The sequence below is a fragment of the Neohortaea acidophila genome (genome assembly GCF_010093505.1).
Source record: "Neohortaea acidophila strain CBS 113389 unplaced genomic scaffold BDY17scaffold_7, whole genome shotgun sequence".
NCBI classification, from domain to species: Eukaryota; Fungi; Ascomycota; class Dothideomycetes; order Mycosphaerellales; family Teratosphaeriaceae; genus Neohortaea; species Neohortaea acidophila.
In genome coordinates, this window is record NW_022985516.1 from 771,279 (window position 1) to 785,798 (window position 14,520).

General features: G+C 56.5%; 8 protein-coding genes and 1 non-coding gene across 9 annotated transcripts; 5 read left to right on the forward strand and 4 right to left on the reverse strand.

The window, feature by feature from the left end:
* Positions 1-165: 165 nt before the first annotated feature.
* BDY17DRAFT_299926 (mitochondrial carrier domain-containing protein) lies at positions 166-1,677 on the forward strand. The gene is made up of 2 exons (XM_033733981.1): positions 166-1,062; positions 1,124-1,677. Exons 1-2 carry the CDS (start codon positions 414-416, stop codon positions 1,495-1,497), a joined length of 1,023 nt encoding a protein of 340 aa, XP_033588488.1. The 5' UTR covers positions 166-413; the 3' UTR covers positions 1,498-1,677.
* On the reverse strand, positions 1,678-2,552 carry BDY17DRAFT_299928 (uncharacterized protein). Its single transcript, XM_033733982.1, has 4 exons — positions 2,381-2,552; positions 2,056-2,319; positions 1,870-1,975; positions 1,678-1,813 (listed from the first exon to the last, which is right to left on the reverse strand). The coding sequence occupies exons 2-4, from the start codon at positions 2,241-2,243 to the stop codon at positions 1,739-1,741; spliced, it is 369 nt and encodes a 122-aa protein (XP_033588489.1). The 5' UTR covers positions 2,244-2,319; positions 2,381-2,552; the 3' UTR covers positions 1,678-1,738.
* Positions 2,553-3,055: 503 nt separating this feature from the next.
* On the forward strand, positions 3,056-4,378 carry BDY17DRAFT_325426 (uncharacterized protein; the record flags this gene model as incomplete). Its single annotated transcript, XM_033737358.1, has 1 exon — positions 3,056-4,378. The coding sequence occupies one exon, from the start codon at positions 3,056-3,058 to the stop codon at positions 4,376-4,378; it is 1,323 nt and encodes a 440-aa protein (XP_033588490.1).
* An 847-nt stretch (positions 4,379-5,225) lies between these two features.
* On the forward strand, positions 5,226-6,065 carry BDY17DRAFT_311544 (uncharacterized protein; the record flags this gene model as incomplete). The annotated part of the gene is made up of 1 exon (XM_033735544.1): positions 5,226-6,065. One exon carries the CDS (start codon positions 5,226-5,228, stop codon positions 6,063-6,065), a length of 840 nt encoding a protein of 279 aa, XP_033588491.1.
* A 283-nt stretch (positions 6,066-6,348) lies between these two features.
* On the reverse strand, positions 6,349-6,441 carry BDY17DRAFT_t26. The gene has a single exon. It is a non-coding gene; the product is annotated as a tRNA-Ser (tRNA).
* A 214-nt stretch (positions 6,442-6,655) lies between these two features.
* Positions 6,656-8,741, forward strand: BDY17DRAFT_253008 (uncharacterized protein; the record flags this gene model as incomplete). The annotated part of the gene is made up of 2 exons (XM_033731306.1): positions 6,656-7,320; positions 7,379-8,741. 2 exons carry the CDS (start codon positions 6,656-6,658, stop codon positions 8,739-8,741), a joined length of 2,028 nt encoding a protein of 675 aa, XP_033588492.1.
* BDY17DRAFT_299935 (P-loop containing nucleoside triphosphate hydrolase protein) lies at positions 8,740-10,919 on the reverse strand. The gene has a single exon (XM_033733983.1). The coding sequence runs from the start codon at positions 10,896-10,898 to the stop codon at positions 8,793-8,795; it is 2,106 nt and encodes a 701-aa protein (XP_033588493.1). The 5' UTR covers positions 10,899-10,919; the 3' UTR covers positions 8,740-8,792.
* A 125-nt stretch (positions 10,920-11,044) lies between these two features.
* BDY17DRAFT_282660 (WLM domain-containing protein) lies at positions 11,045-12,628 on the forward strand (the record flags this gene model as incomplete). The annotated part of the gene is made up of 2 exons (XM_033732070.1): positions 11,045-12,161; positions 12,288-12,628. The coding sequence occupies exons 1-2, from the start codon at positions 11,093-11,095 to the stop codon at positions 12,626-12,628; spliced, it is 1,410 nt and encodes a 469-aa protein (XP_033588494.1). The 5' UTR covers positions 11,045-11,092.
* A 167-nt stretch (positions 12,629-12,795) lies between these two features.
* Positions 12,796-14,506, reverse strand: BDY17DRAFT_335617 (uncharacterized protein; the record flags this gene model as incomplete). The annotated part of the gene is made up of 4 exons (XM_033737929.1): positions 14,171-14,506; positions 14,069-14,108; positions 13,815-14,004; positions 12,796-13,757 (listed from the first exon to the last, which is right to left on the reverse strand). The coding sequence occupies exons 1-4, from the start codon at positions 14,203-14,205 to the stop codon at positions 12,796-12,798; spliced, it is 1,227 nt and encodes a 408-aa protein (XP_033588495.1). The 5' UTR covers positions 14,206-14,506.
* Between the last annotated feature and the right edge of the window lie 14 nt (positions 14,507-14,520).

Below are 14,520 nucleotides of genomic sequence, written 5' to 3' on the forward strand. Positions count from 1 at the left end.
GAGACAGAAGAAGGCTGGGTGTCGGAAGGTGAAGTGAGAGGATTAGAGTTGCGCCAGGCCCGAAGTATCGCCGGGCCAGCCCGCTCTCTTGGGCCGGGCTGGACAACCGAGGTCTCGGCGATGATAGGCAGATGGTGGAAAGTGGGACAGCTCGGTGACATAGCTGCTGCATCTCCCTCGTTACTTCTTCCACACCCTCGAGCAGTAGACGACTTGGAGACATCCCGTGCAATTGTCCATGATCCTACCGCAGTATCCTTAGTCCCCCACACATCCGATCGCATCCGTTCGACCCCCCACCACCTGCTGCGCACTCCCGAGCACTGCCAGCCCTATACCCGGGCATCACCTCCCGACATACCCAGCACCCGCACCTCATCCTCCTCCCCTCCTCCCTCCTCCACACCGCCCCAATGGCCGTCCTATCCAAGAGCGAAGTCCCGCCATGGGGCCTCGCAATCGCCGGCTCCACCGGCGCCGTGCTGGCCAACGCGCTCGTCTACCCATTGGACATGGTCAAGACCCGGCTGCAAGTGCAAGTGAAGCGAAAGGCCGACGACACCAGCCCGCACCCGGACCGACACTACACCGGCACCCTGCATGCCATCCAGACCGTGCTGGCCGACGAGGGCGTCGAGGGCCTCTACTCGGGCATCATGGGCTCGCTGCTCGGCGTCGCCAGCACCAACTTTGCCTACTTCTTTTGGTACAGCACGGTGCGTCAGCTGTACTTTGACAAGGTGCAGAAGTCGATGAAGAACCCCTCGACGGCGGTGGAGTTGTCGCTGGGCGCGATTGCGGGCGCGCTGGCGCAGCTTTTCACCATTCCCATTGCCGTGATCACGACGAGGCAGCAGACGCAGCCCCGGGGCGAGGGCAAGGGCATGTTGGCGACTGCGAAGGAGGTCATCGATGGCCCGGACGGCATCACGGGGCTGTGGAGGGGACTTAAGGCGAGCTTGGTGTTGGTGGTCAACCCGGCCATTACGTACGGGGCTTATCAGCGCCTGAAAGAGCTGATGTTCCCCACCAAGGTCAACTTGAGACCGCACGAGGCTTTCCGTAAGTGCCTCGAACCACGAGAGCAGCGATTTGAGTCGCCAGCTAACTAGAACTCGAACAGTCCTCGGCGCGATGTCCAAGGGACTGGCAACGCTAGCCACGCAACCCCTCATTGTCGCCAAAGTCGGCCTCCAATCCCGCCCCCCACCCAGCCGCAAGGGCAAACCCTTCAAATCCTTCTTCGAAGTCATGGAGCACATTGTGGAGCACGAGGGCCCGCTCGGTCTGTTCAAAGGCATTGCGCCGCAGCTCATCAAGGGCTTCCTGGTGCAGGGCATCCTGATGATGACCAAGGAGCGCATGGAGATTGCCTTTATCCTACTGTTCAGATATATGCGCAAGTTGCGACGCGAGCAACTCGACAAGTTGGCGAAGATTGCGGCGGAGAAGGCAGGCGAGGCCAGCTCGAAGGTACAGGCAGCGGTGAAGGCTTAGATGTTGGCGAGGATGGTCGTGTTTAGCTAGCTGGAGAAGCACGCGCCTGCATGCTTGCACATGGCGCTTTGGCGAGTGGAGTGCTTCCCGGACAGCGCGAGTGACGAACATAGTCATATGATATACCGCGTGCGACTTGGGGGTATTTGATCTTGGGTACAACATATTGAATCTGGTTGAAAACACCTCCCCTCGCATCCGTGGTGCTGCTGTTGCATTGGGCATCTACAGATGATATGCATCACTTCTTCACCTTGACCCCCTCTTCTAGGTTCTTGACATAGCCTTCTAGCCGTTGAACGGCGGCTTGCAAAGCCTGGGTTGAGTCAGCAGAGGCGACGGGACGGGTGTCTGCCACAAGGATGCACGCACGTAGATGTCTTCGGTCAGGAGTTCATTCGACACTTTGTACTCGTCAATGACGTAGTAGTACAGCCCAGCACCCGCAATCACCGAGCCGAGAAGGAAGCCGAAGAGACTGCGGTGTATGTTCAGCAACTGGTATTCTATTTGCTTCCCATTGTTGAGCGGGTCAGGGGATGGCAAGGGCGGACTCACGTTCCTCTGAAGGCGCCGACAGGTCTTCTGGGGGGTAGGACGGTAGCCTCTTGCATTGCTCTACGGCTGGTTTGAAAGCTTCGTTGCGCATGTTGGAGGAAGGGGGATGATCGAGTGGTGGTGGAGAGGGTGCGCGCGGATGGGATGAGGAGGGCGGATCGCAGGGTGGTTGGCAATCGGGCTGCCATTGTTGTGCGAGACGGATGACTGGGAGGCGTCTTCTCCGTTTAGCGAGTGCTGGGGAGGAGAGGGTTGAAGGTGTTTCTGAGGGAGTGTTGGTAAGGATTAGTCGGGAGAGGTGTGGTCTGGTTGTAGCTTGCCTTACCTAAGCAAGGCAACTCCAGTCGCCAGCTTCCGCGGCTCGGGTGAGCTTCTTTTGTCTATGCCGACGACTCTGCGACAGCGCTGTGTTTTGACTGACTGTTGCGTTCGTGGCATGTACCTACCCCATCTGTCCAAGTCCCGTATGATGGTATGAGATGGACGGACGTGGTGGAGGCTCACTGCACTGGTGGTGGCGTGAATGCGGCGTTGCGCAACTGCAGTCGAGGCCTCGTGGACGCCGAGTGGCGCAGGCGATATCGTGCCCAAACAATTAGCTGCAAAGGCCCGTCTCCGCGTTGCGTCTTAACTATGATGTCGTCTCGTCCCCAGACTCGCGTAGTTCAACCTCCTTCTCACCAGCCCGAGTTGATGCTCTTCTCTTCCTCTCAAGGCACACGAGCAACACATTCCATCGCGCCTTCCTCGCGCCTTCCTCGAACTCGTCGGCGTATTCCTCGTCATGGACAGCCTCTAGTGCTGAATTGCATGACATCACCCCCGCAACTTTGGCTCGGCAGGACTAGAAACTTTGGGCGGCAACCACTCTACCTCAACCCATCCACACAACATCCCCACCTCTTCTGTCTCCCTTATCCTTCACCCTCCTCCTCCGACCTGCATTGTTCATGGCGTTGTGATGGCCAGCAGCGCCGACTCCTCCCGCCCCTCCACCCCAATGTCCGTCGACAACTCCAACCTCGTCGCAAAGGCCGCCGTGCCTGATGGCAAGGTCCAGGATGACTCCAGCAAACTCAAGACCTTCCTCATGATCCTCAAGAAGTTCATCGGCGTGTCCGACATGGCCGCCGTGCGCTTCAGCCTGCCCGCCCAGCTCATGGAGCCCGTGCCGAACCTGGAGTACTGGAACTACCTCGATCGCCCGGACACCTTTGCCGCCATTGGCGACAGCGATGACGCCGAGCAGCGCATGCTGGCCTGCTTGAAGTTTTGGTTCACGAAAGATCTGAAGTATGTCAAGGGCAAGCCTTGCAAGCCCTACAACAGCACACTCGGCGAGTTCTTCCGCTGTTCATGGCTGGTGGATGAGTCGTCCACGCCACCCAAGAACGACGATGCTCAGACCAATGGAGCAACCAATGGCGCCTCACAAAAGGCCAAGAAGCCGCGCAAGGTCTCCTACCTGACCGAGCAGACCTCGCATCACCCTCCCGTCTCCGCATTCGTGTACGAGGCGCACGAGACGGGCGTCTTCGCCTGTGGCTACGATCAGCTCAGCGCCAAGTTCACCGGCACTAGCATTCGAGTCACCCCGGGCCAATACAACCAAGGCATTTTCATCACCCTCAGGAAACGCGACAACGAAGAATACGTCCTCACACATCCCGCCGCCTACCTGGGAGGCTTCATCCGGGGCAACCTCAACGTCACCGTCTCGGACAGCTGCTCCATCACCTGCGAAAAGACGGGCATCAAAGTCCTCCTGCACTACCTCGAAGAAGGCTACTTTGGCAAGACGCAGAACAAAGTGGAGGGCGTCATGTTCAAATTCGACAACAAGACCGATTCCATCACCAAAATCTCCGACGTACCCGACAGCGCCATCATCGGCCGAATAGAGGGCTCATGGCGCGAGCAAATCTACTTCGCCCGCGGCGCAACGCCCTTCAAAAAGGTCTCCGACAGCGACAAGATGCTGCTCGTCGACCTCAACCCGCTCCAACAAGCGAGCAAAATCTGCCCGCCCATCGAGCAGCAACTGCCGAACGAAAGTCGCAGATTCTGGGCCGAGGTCACCGACGCCATCCTCGCCAAACAGTACTCCACCGCGACGGCGCAAAAGCAGCAACTAGAGGAGACGCAGCGGCAAAAAGCGAACCACCGCAAGGAGAAGCTGAAGCAATGGCAGCCGCGCTACTTCACCACCGTCACCGAATCCGACGGCCGCCCGGCGCTGTCGGAGGAGGGCAAGAAGGCGCTGCAGGGCCTGGACGACGAGAATTATACCCTGGAACTACCGGAGGAGTATGGCGCCTTTTGATTTTGTGTGGTTCTTTCGAATTGCCACATTCTTGGGAACAGACCGGAGATGACTAACGCGGCGTTTCTTGCACTACAGTTATAGATGAGCGATGGTGCATTGCTCGGGGTTGTTGGGCGGGAGCTATTCATTAATGGGCGGCCGCGAGCTTAACGCTCGCGTTGCAATTATTCCTACACGCGAACACCGCCTGCCCCTTCGAATACGCATACGGGAAAGAGCAGTGGATGGGGGGGTCCGGTCTAGAGTTGTAGATACTCCTTGCTGTTTGCTCCACCTTGGTTTTTAGCAACCGAGGAGAGGGGGGCAGCTATTTCTTTATTTCTGCAAAGGCAAGAGATTTTCTTCAACAGATGGAATCTGTGCCTTTTTTCTTGGGGATGCTGAAGGGGAGAATGAGTGCGAAGTGTGTGTTGCTTTTTTGATTTTCTGGCAGAGTCAACATTGTTGACATATTCTGCGTAGCAGCTCTTTTTTTACGGAAGAAGAGGAGCGATCATGAGGTAAGTCATAGGCGTGGGCGAGTGACACCCGCCCGTTCGTAAACGTTTGCAGCCTGATGCGTAACAACCCAGCCGCTTTCCAGCCGGCTGCGGCGGTTCTAAATAGCTGGCAAGCTGGCCTTGTCGGCAGATCTACACCTCGACATCACATCCTTTGTCCGGCAGGGTTTTGAGCCTGATGGCATGAGCTTGTGCTGCTCATCGCAACTGACTCGACAGAACAAATTGCGGACAGCTGTCCAATGTGAGACACCCAGGCTGCGGTCAATATAGGACCTGCCAGCATCCTGAGATACGATCGTTGCACCTCGACCCGATATCATCCTGGACGCCCGCATCTCGCAATGGCTGCCAACACATCGCTATCCTCTTTCACCAAACTCAACGACCTCGTCGCCATCTACCGCCCTGCCAACGCCCGCCCTGGAGCTCCCGATCCCGGTACACCCCAGTTGATAGTCATATGCTCCTGGCTCGGCGCTGCGAGTAAACACATCACCAAGTACACTGACGCCTACCAGCAACGGTATCCCTACGCAACCCTGCTTCTCATCCGCTCCACATTGGCCAGCATGATCCAAAGAGCCGACATCGCCCCTGCGAACGAAGTCCTGGCGTCTTTCGTCCGCGACAAAAGCGATTCCAGAAGCAAACCGCCCATAGTCTTGCACGCCTTTTCCAACGGCGGCGCGCGAAACGTAGCCTCGCTCATCGTCGACTTCCGTACCACTCGTACGGGTTCAACCTTCCCTTTCGACGCTCTTATTCTAGACAGTTGTCCTGGCCGCGCCGACGTCTCTTCCGTCTCGCGCGCTATAACCCTCTCGCTGCCCCTTAGCAGCTGGAGTCGCTCCGCAGCCTCCTGGCTCATCTACCTCGCCGTCCTACTCCTCATGACAATCACCCATCTATTCAAAATAGAAGACACGGTTTCTCAGCTTCGACGACGACTCAATGATCCCGATGTCGTGCCTACGAGCGTGCGGAGGTTGTATTTGTATTCCAAGGCTGATGAGATGGTGCGTTGGGAGGATGTTAGTGGGCATGTGGAGGAGGCGAGGGAGAGGGGGTATGAGAGGGTGCAGGAGGTTGTGTTTGAGGGCGCGGCGCATTGTGCTTTGATGTTGAAGGGTGGGGAGCGGTATTGGGGGGCTGTTGGGGGGTGTATTTCTGGGAAGTTGTGATGCTGTTGGATGAGTACCTACTTGTTGAAGCGCACTGATTCGAGCCATTGTACTTTTAGCGGACTTAGGGATACGGAGGGGTGGCAGAATGTATATATCGGGTGCACAAAGAGAGTCAGTGCTGCTGGTATGGTTGGTGATAACCGAATTTGTGCTATGGATGGGCCTTTCCACTCGTTATTAGTCCACGATTGACAATCCACTGGACAACCCAAAAAAGCAAACAGCAGTATCGACAAGCGTGCACATGCTAACAACAGCCTTCTCGACCGCAAAACTATGGCGCTGAGGACAGGATTCGAACCTGCGCGCCCGAAGGCATCAGATGGGCTTGAGTAATTCAAGTCTGACTCGTTAACCACTCCGACACCTCAGCGTTCACCTTATCACGCCTTATCAAATTCATTATGTAGACCCAATTTTATCTTGCCCCACCTCCACACGACCGCACTTCAACCGATATATCACCTTAGTGTCATCGTCCCGACCAGACTAGAACAGATACCGGACAGAACACGTGCCAAGAACGGGGGCAAGAAGGGGAGTACACTGGCTCCATCGTCTCCCAAAGAGACCTGCTTATCATCACCATGGTGAAAGACACGAAGAAGAAAAAAGCCGACAAGAAGGCACGAGTAGCCACGAAGCAAGAAAAGAAAGCGACGCAGAAAGAAAAGAAGCAAAGCAAGAAAGGCAAAGACGAGAACGACGACAGTGATGCCGAAGACGTCGACCTCGACGCCATCCTCGCCGCGTACCAAAAGCAACAAGAACAGTTTCTTAAAGTCACCGAAATCCCCAGCGAACCGCCGACGCCGCGCTCCTCTGCTACGCTCGTTGCCTCGCCTAGCAACAGCAATGAACTCTTGCTCTTTGGAGGGGAGTACTACAACGGCAGTCTAGCGGTCTTCTTCAACGATTTGTATATTTACAAGCTTAATCTGGGCGAATGGAGGCGGGTTAACAGTCCTAATTCGCCACTTCCTCGCTCCGGCCATGCGATGTGTCAAGGAGGGAATGCAGGCGGGATCTACCTTTTTGGAGGGGAGTTTTCATCCCCCAAGCAAGGCACTTTCTACCACTACAATGACTTTTGGAGACTGGAGCCGAGCACGAGGGAGTGGACGAAGATTGAGTCGAAGCATGGCCCGCCTGCACGCAGCGGGCATCGCATGACGTATTACAAAAACTACATTGTGTTGTTCGGAGGCTTTCAGGATACCAGTCAGCAGACAAAGTACCTGCAAGACGTGTGGTGAGCTGCTCTCATTCCGTTCTGACACCAACACACCTCACTAACATCTACGCTCAAGGCTCTACGATACGCAAAACTTCACCTGGCACTGCCCCGCCATCCCGCCCGCCGCGCAAAAACCCGACGCCCGCTCCTCCTTCTCCATCCTCCCCCACGAATCCGGCGCTGTGCTGTACGGCGGCTACTCTCGCGTCAAAGCGGCAACAACGACAGCCAAAGCGACCAAAGGCGGGCGAGCAGTGTCGAAAATCACCCTGAAACCCGTCGTACATCAGGACACCTGGTTCCTGCGCATCACGAAACCCGCTCCGGAGGCGCCCAGTAGCACTCCACCCACGGCGCGATGGGAGCGACGCAAACGCCCGGTGAACACGCCCAATCCCGCTCGCGCGGGCGCCACCATGGCCTATCATAAAGGCCGTGGGATCTGTTTTGGCGGGGTGCATGATGTCGAGCAGTCTGAGGAGGGGATTGATAGTGAGTTTTTCAACCAGCTCTTTGCTTACAACATCGATCGGAATCGCTTTTTTCCGCTTGCGCTGCGCAGGCCGCGGACGTCGGCGAAGAAGATGGTTCCTGTGGCGGAGAGGGGCAAGCGGGGTCGCGGGAAGGCGGATGAGGAGGAGCTGTTGCGCAACTTATCGCTGATTGAGAACAAGAATGCGAATGGGCTGGATGGGGATTCGAGCGAGACTCTCGATGCTACGGTCAACGAGGATCCCGAGGAAAGGGTTGAGAAGATTGAAAGACCGGTCATTTGGGAGATGCCGCATCCGCGCTTCAATGCTCAGCTGGCCGTGCAGGACGACACACTCTATATCTTCGGCGGCACCTTCGAAAAGGGGGACCGGGAGTTTACATTCGATGAAATGTGGGCGATAGATCTCGGGAAACTTGACGGCGTAAAGGAAGTCTTCAAACGCGAGCTAGAGGATTGGCAAGGAAGCGAAGACGAGGACAGTGAAGAAGACGATGACGATGAGGGAGAAGACTCGGAAGAGGAGAATGAGGACGGCACGGAGCCAAGCACGCCAGCGACTTCTGTCGCGACGGAAGAGTTGCCGACAGCGCTACCCGACACCCAAGTTGAGCCAGAGACGGTCGAGTCAGAGCCAGCTGCCGCTCCCAATCAACTCCCGCATCCCCGCCCATTCGAATCCCTGCGGGACTTCTTCGCCCGCACCACCAACGACTGGCAAGACGTAATCATCGAAGCGAGAAAGTACGAGCAAGGAGCTGCAGAGCTGTCGGTGAAGGAGCTGCGCAAACGAGCGTTCGACCGCGCGGAGCTACAGTGGTGGGATGACAGAGAGGAGATTCAGGCTTTGGAGGATGAGCAGGAAGCCGCCGGGATCAGCGAAGTCGTCAGTCTTGACCAACGAGGTGGAGGCGATAACGTTGGTGGTGGGCGTAGAAGATAGTGTAGAGTTCCTACGTCAGACGCTGTATATCGCCAGATACATATCCCGTCCTCACCCCAAGATATCGTCAAGCCATCGCACCTGCACGGCGCTCACGCCTCTCGCATAAGTCTTATTGGTATACACGAATTCATTGTACATGATCGCCTCAGTCTTCCTGCCATACAGAAAGCTGCTCGGGTGGATAGCAACAGTCTGATTCCCGACGAAAGTCTTGTAGCTTCCGTCCGGACACAGACGAGCAACATTATTCCAGAAGCCGCGCAAGAAGCACTTGAGGATGTTCTCAGCCACTTCTTCCGCGGAAGCAGAGGCGGACGGGGTCTTGTCGCCGTCCGTAAGTTTGGCAGCTTGACATTGTGCGCGTAGCTGCTTCCTCACATCCATCACGCTTTGCATGGCTCGGTGCGAGATGAGGTGTTTGTCGGACCAGCGGCGGCGGTCGTCCGCTTCGGCATAAGCTCTGACGGCCGTCATCAGAGTCAGATGGTCGCCTTCTCTGCGGTAGAGCTGGGAGCGCGCGATCTGCGCTTCCTCTCTCGCTTCTTCGGTGTCCGTGTTGAGGAAGATGTTCTCCACGCTGAGACAAGCGACGATGTCGATGACTTCGAGAAGGCAGCTGGTTTCTGCTCTCGCGGCTTCGATGATAACGCGACCGAGAGATGGAGTGAGGGGTAGGCGTGCCATTTGCCGGCCAGTCTTACTGATTTTTCCGTTCTCGTCAAGGGCTCCCAGTTGTAGTAATTGAAGAAGCGCCTTTTCCATCGTTTCACGGCGAGGTGGTGTCAGGAGCGGGAAGTTGAGCACATCGTCCACGCCCCTCGCCTTCATATTGAGCAACGCTTGGCTTAATTCACACCTCAGAATCTCGGGGGTGTTGTCTTTCTCCAAGGACTTGTAGCCGTCCTCGGTGTACAAGCGATAGCACTGACCGGGAGCTTCACGACCAGCGCGCCCCTTTCTTTGATCGGCCGACGATTTGGAGATGGTCTTGACAAGCAAAGACTCCAGGCCCAGCCGACTGCGGAACTGTCTGATCTTGGCTTTCCCTGTGTCCACGACGAACCGTACACCGGGCACTGTCACGGAAGTTTCAGCAATGTTGGTAGACAAGATGACTTTTCTCGTATTGGCCGGTGCGGGCAGAAAGATACGCTGCTGCGCTGCTTGCGGGAGGGCAGCAAAGAGTGGCAAGACCAAGAGCTTTGGCACTTCACGGCCTAGACTCTCAGCAAACTCCTCTGCAAGCTTTTGAAGGGTTTGTATAGACTCCTGGCCGGTCAAGAAGACGAGGATATCGCCAGGCATGGGTTCTTTGCAGTGGATCTGGAAGATGCGTTGCAGACCGGTATCGATCAGATCGTTGGTTGGTTTGGAGAGATAGTGCATGTTGACCGGGTATTGTCGTCCTTCGACGTGCGAGATGGCGACTTTGATGTTCGTCTGGGAGTGTTTTGACACATCTTCACCGTTGCCGTTTGGTAGGTGGTTTTCAGCAGGGTCCAGTCCATTTGCAGGGCCGTCAGTCGTAGTGAAGAAGCGAAAAATACTGTCCACATCGGCAGTAGCGCTCATGACCACGACCTTTAACGGTTTTTGGCGTTTCGTGCGGCCCATCAAGAGCTGTTTGAGAAACCCCAGAAGGAGGTCGACATTGACGCTGCGTTCGTGCACTTCATCCACAATCACGCAGCTGTATTCCCCTAGCGTCGCATCCCGCAGCATCTCCTGCAAGAGAATGCCTTCGGTGACGAACTTGATGCGTGTCGAAGGACTGGTGGAGTCGTCGAACCGCACGCTGTAGCCCACTTTACTCGCCGGAGAAGACGAACCGCAAGGCGTGCCCACCTCGTCCGCCACGCGATGAGCCAACGTGATGGCTGCCACTCGCCGCGGTTGGGTGACTGCGATTTTGCCTGTGTTCCAGGCTTCCTGGAGCAGAAATTGCGGCACCTGCGTACTTTTGCCCGACCCTGTCTCTCCGGATAGAATCAAGACTTGATGCTGGCGCAAAGCCTTCCGGATCCCGTCCTGCTGCTTCCATATTGGGAGGTTGCGGCGGCCTTCGATCAGCTTTTGCCGTTTGGCTTGGAGATTTGGATGCGGTTCTCCGTCTCGTTTGCGCTTGAGTGACAGCGCAGCATCGTCTCGAGCCATCGTGGACTGTGAATGTGTTGGTTAATCAATATTCACAAAGCCCGGGCCAAATTTTGTACAAATCCCGTCACGAAAGTCCCTGACGTAAGCGCGTTTGCGGCGCGTCTCCCACAAATTAGGCAGACCCTTGACTTCATGCCTGTCTCGAACCTCCGTTTACAACACAATCGCCACCGCACCAACCTGCCGCCACGATGCCACTTGGCTTCGAGCGGCTCAACGAGCGCTCGCAAAGACCAAATGCCCACATCAACTTCATCAAACCGCTTCCCTCAAACTCTCCCCAAGACCAGAAGATCGCCCAGGACTTCCTGGAGCGGATCGCCGCACAATGCTATCCCGTCATGAAGCGAGAGCACATTAGCGTCATGGCTCTTGAGGAGTATGCACCAAACCCAGAATTCCTCGGCCGCAACTTCAACGCCGGCGAAGTCGTCCAGCTCGTACTCAAGGACAAGTCCGGCCGCTGGCTGAGCTTCAAGTTTGTGCAGATGGTGATGATGCATGAGCTGGCACACTGCAAGCAAATGAACCACTCTCGCGCCTTCTGGCAGGTGAGGAACCAGTATGCCGACCACATGAAGGAACTGTGGACGCAGAGGTATGAGGGTGAAGGTGTTTGGGGCAGAGGACAGAACCTCATCAGTGGCGACTTTGTTCACGATCGTATGCCGGATGACGCAGACATTCCGGAGCACTTGTGCGGAGGCACGTACCGTCGGGGACGGGGCAGGAAGCGCAAACGAGGCCAGAGCGACGCCGACCCTGCTCGACCGACGTACGCTGAGAGGCAGCAGAAGCGCATCAAGAAGAAGTTCGGCAAGCACGGCGAGGGCCATGATCTGGGCGAGGATGAGCTCGTCAGGGGTGCACTGGAGAAAGGCAAAAGCCGGCCAGGCAAGCCTAGGGTCGCCAACAGCAAGCGCGGACGGGAGCTCAGAGCCAGCGCTGCCCTTGCGAGATTCGATGCGGCCAAGAACCAACAAGCACGAGAACGCACGACAGACACAACGCCTGAACTGATTGAAGATGGCGATAGCGAGACGGAGTCGGAGGAAGATTTGGACGATCCATATGCCGACGGACTGAACATACTGGAGACGCTCGTGAGGATTAAGGATCAACGGGGGCGTGACTTGTATCAGGTATGCGGCGATGAGGGCGGAGAGGACGAGGGTGGTGAGGAGGAGATGGAGGAGCTGAAGATGATCGGGGCGAATACGACTTCAGCGGCGGAAGGCGTCGATGCCAAAACCCGCCAGCGTCTCGAGGACGAAGGCTCAGAGACAGAGGGCGAGGAGGAAGTGAACGATGTCAACGCGGCAGTCAAATCCGCTGATGCTACAACTGTCGGCGACGATATCCTCGCCACAGGTTCACCTACTCAAGCGACAAGCGACCAACCCCCTCAGCGCAAGACATCGCCAATCCGGGACGTGCCAACCACTGCCAGCTCTCATCAGACAACAACGAGCTCCAATGTGTCCACATGCCCAATCTGTTCTCTGGATAACGAAGCGAGCTCCGCAACATGCATGGCCTGCTCACACGTCCTAAAACCCTCTCTCATGAAGAGCCACTGGCGTTGCAAAAGCAGTCAATGCCACGGGTCCGCGTACATCAATGCTGGCGATGCCGGACGCTGCGGCCTCTGCGGTGGGCTGAAACCTGCGGCGGGTAACGATAAGCCGATGGGCTTAGTCGGGGCTGATGTGTTGAGGTGGGACTGAAGCGAAAGACAGATGCATCACTACGCTGCTGGGAACGAGCATGCTACGAAAGACATGAGGTAACGACTGAGAGGAACGAAGTTCCAGACGAAGCACAAAAAAGCGCCGCCTTCAATCGGGCCTTGCTGTGAGAGAAAGATAGAACACTTGCTAGCAGGACTAACATCCTACCAGTCTGCAATCAACGCGTTCATATGTTTACTGCTCCCCCTCTTAATCGCCCTCGCGCCCTCAGCACCCACAATAGGCAAGCTCTTCACCCCCTTCTTTTTCATCGTCTCCGACACAGCCTTGGGATTGATGAGGCCAATCTGCGCAAGCACAGACGCCTGATCCCAATACACATGCTCGCTTTCCACCCTCCCGCCACGAACACACACAATGCTAACAACGACAACCTCCACCGCTTTATTTGTCGGCGGAATCCCCGGCAAAATCCACGGCACAGGCGAAGAATGCGTAAAACTCACAAACAACTCATCCACCACGCGATCCGTCCCAATCGTCCTCGACAACAACCTCGCAGCAAAAGAAGGCGGCAACGGCGCGAAGAAGCGCGCATAGAAGCTCTCCAGATCCTTCCTCCCAACACCCCCCGTCAACGTAGGCGCATGAACAACGCTCGCAAACTCCCTCAGCTGCCCAACAACCTTCTCCCTCTGCACCCCCCTCCCGCCCCCGATCGCCCCACTAGCACCCACAAACCCATCCCTCACCCCCTCCACACCCCCCTCAATGCGAAACGCTTGCCTCAACGTCGCCAGAGTCCGCGTAAACGCCACCCCCTCCGCAACACCCTCAAACTCCTCCAAATCGTGCTCCGCGAACCCCGGCTCCGCACCGCCGTACGTGTAAGCCTGGTAGCCCAGCTTCAAACTCCCGCCGTGCCCTTCGCCGGGATCGATGCGCTTGCGCACCGTTTTGCGCTTCCCTTGGATGCCGAGGACTTCGGTGGTGCGGCGCACGCCTACTTCGCTTCCGGCTAGGTGGACGAGCACTTTGACGCTTGGGGGGAATTTGGTGTTGACTGACGGGATGGTGGTGGGGTAGTATGCTATTACTGCTACGAGGCGCGGATTGTTGGGTTTGAGATGTGCTTCTAGCATGAGGGATGCTGCGTCGCCGTAAGCTTATGGGTATTAGTCTGTTTGTCCGTTATTGGTGTCGATGATGGACAACGCTTTACCAACGATGCCATAGTACTCTCCCACCCCGAAACTGTCGCCGGCGCGATGCACGCGCTCGACAAAGTCGTTCCCGCCGTTCAGCAGGGGCACGTAGGCGGTGTCGAAGCCCTCATCGCGGAACTGCCGGACAACCTCGTCGTCGAAGTCTTCCGTTTCGGCCGTCAGGACTAGCCGGGGGATTTTCGATTTCTGCAAGGCTGCGGGTTAGCGCCGGTTGTTGTTGGTCCTGGGGTGAGATGGTGGAATGGCATACGTTCAACTGATTGAACCAGCCGGCATCTTGCGCATTAAACCTGCCGTCATTTCTATCAGTGGAATGTCGGCTGGATTGAATGGATACTCAACGGCCACTGACCACGGCGTATCGAACGCGGACTTTTGTTCCGGCATTGTGCCTTTCTGTGCGCGCAATTGATATTACACATTGAGAATGGCAAAGTGCAAGTTGTTCAGCGAGGATCTCTACGGTGGAATACCAAGTGTAGGCAACTGGGATGGAAGCAGGGTTGGGCAAGGCGTTGGCAGGAAACCGGTTTCCCATGGACAAAGTGGGGCCGTGTTGCGCGAGCAGTCGTATACCACCAGCCCAGCAAGATTTGTGCGATTAGCTTCACGTCTCACAATACCCGTGACAACAGAAGTGGGAATAATACAATAGACACAGTACGAAAGTCTCATTGCAACGAAGCGATCGCAGCGACCTAG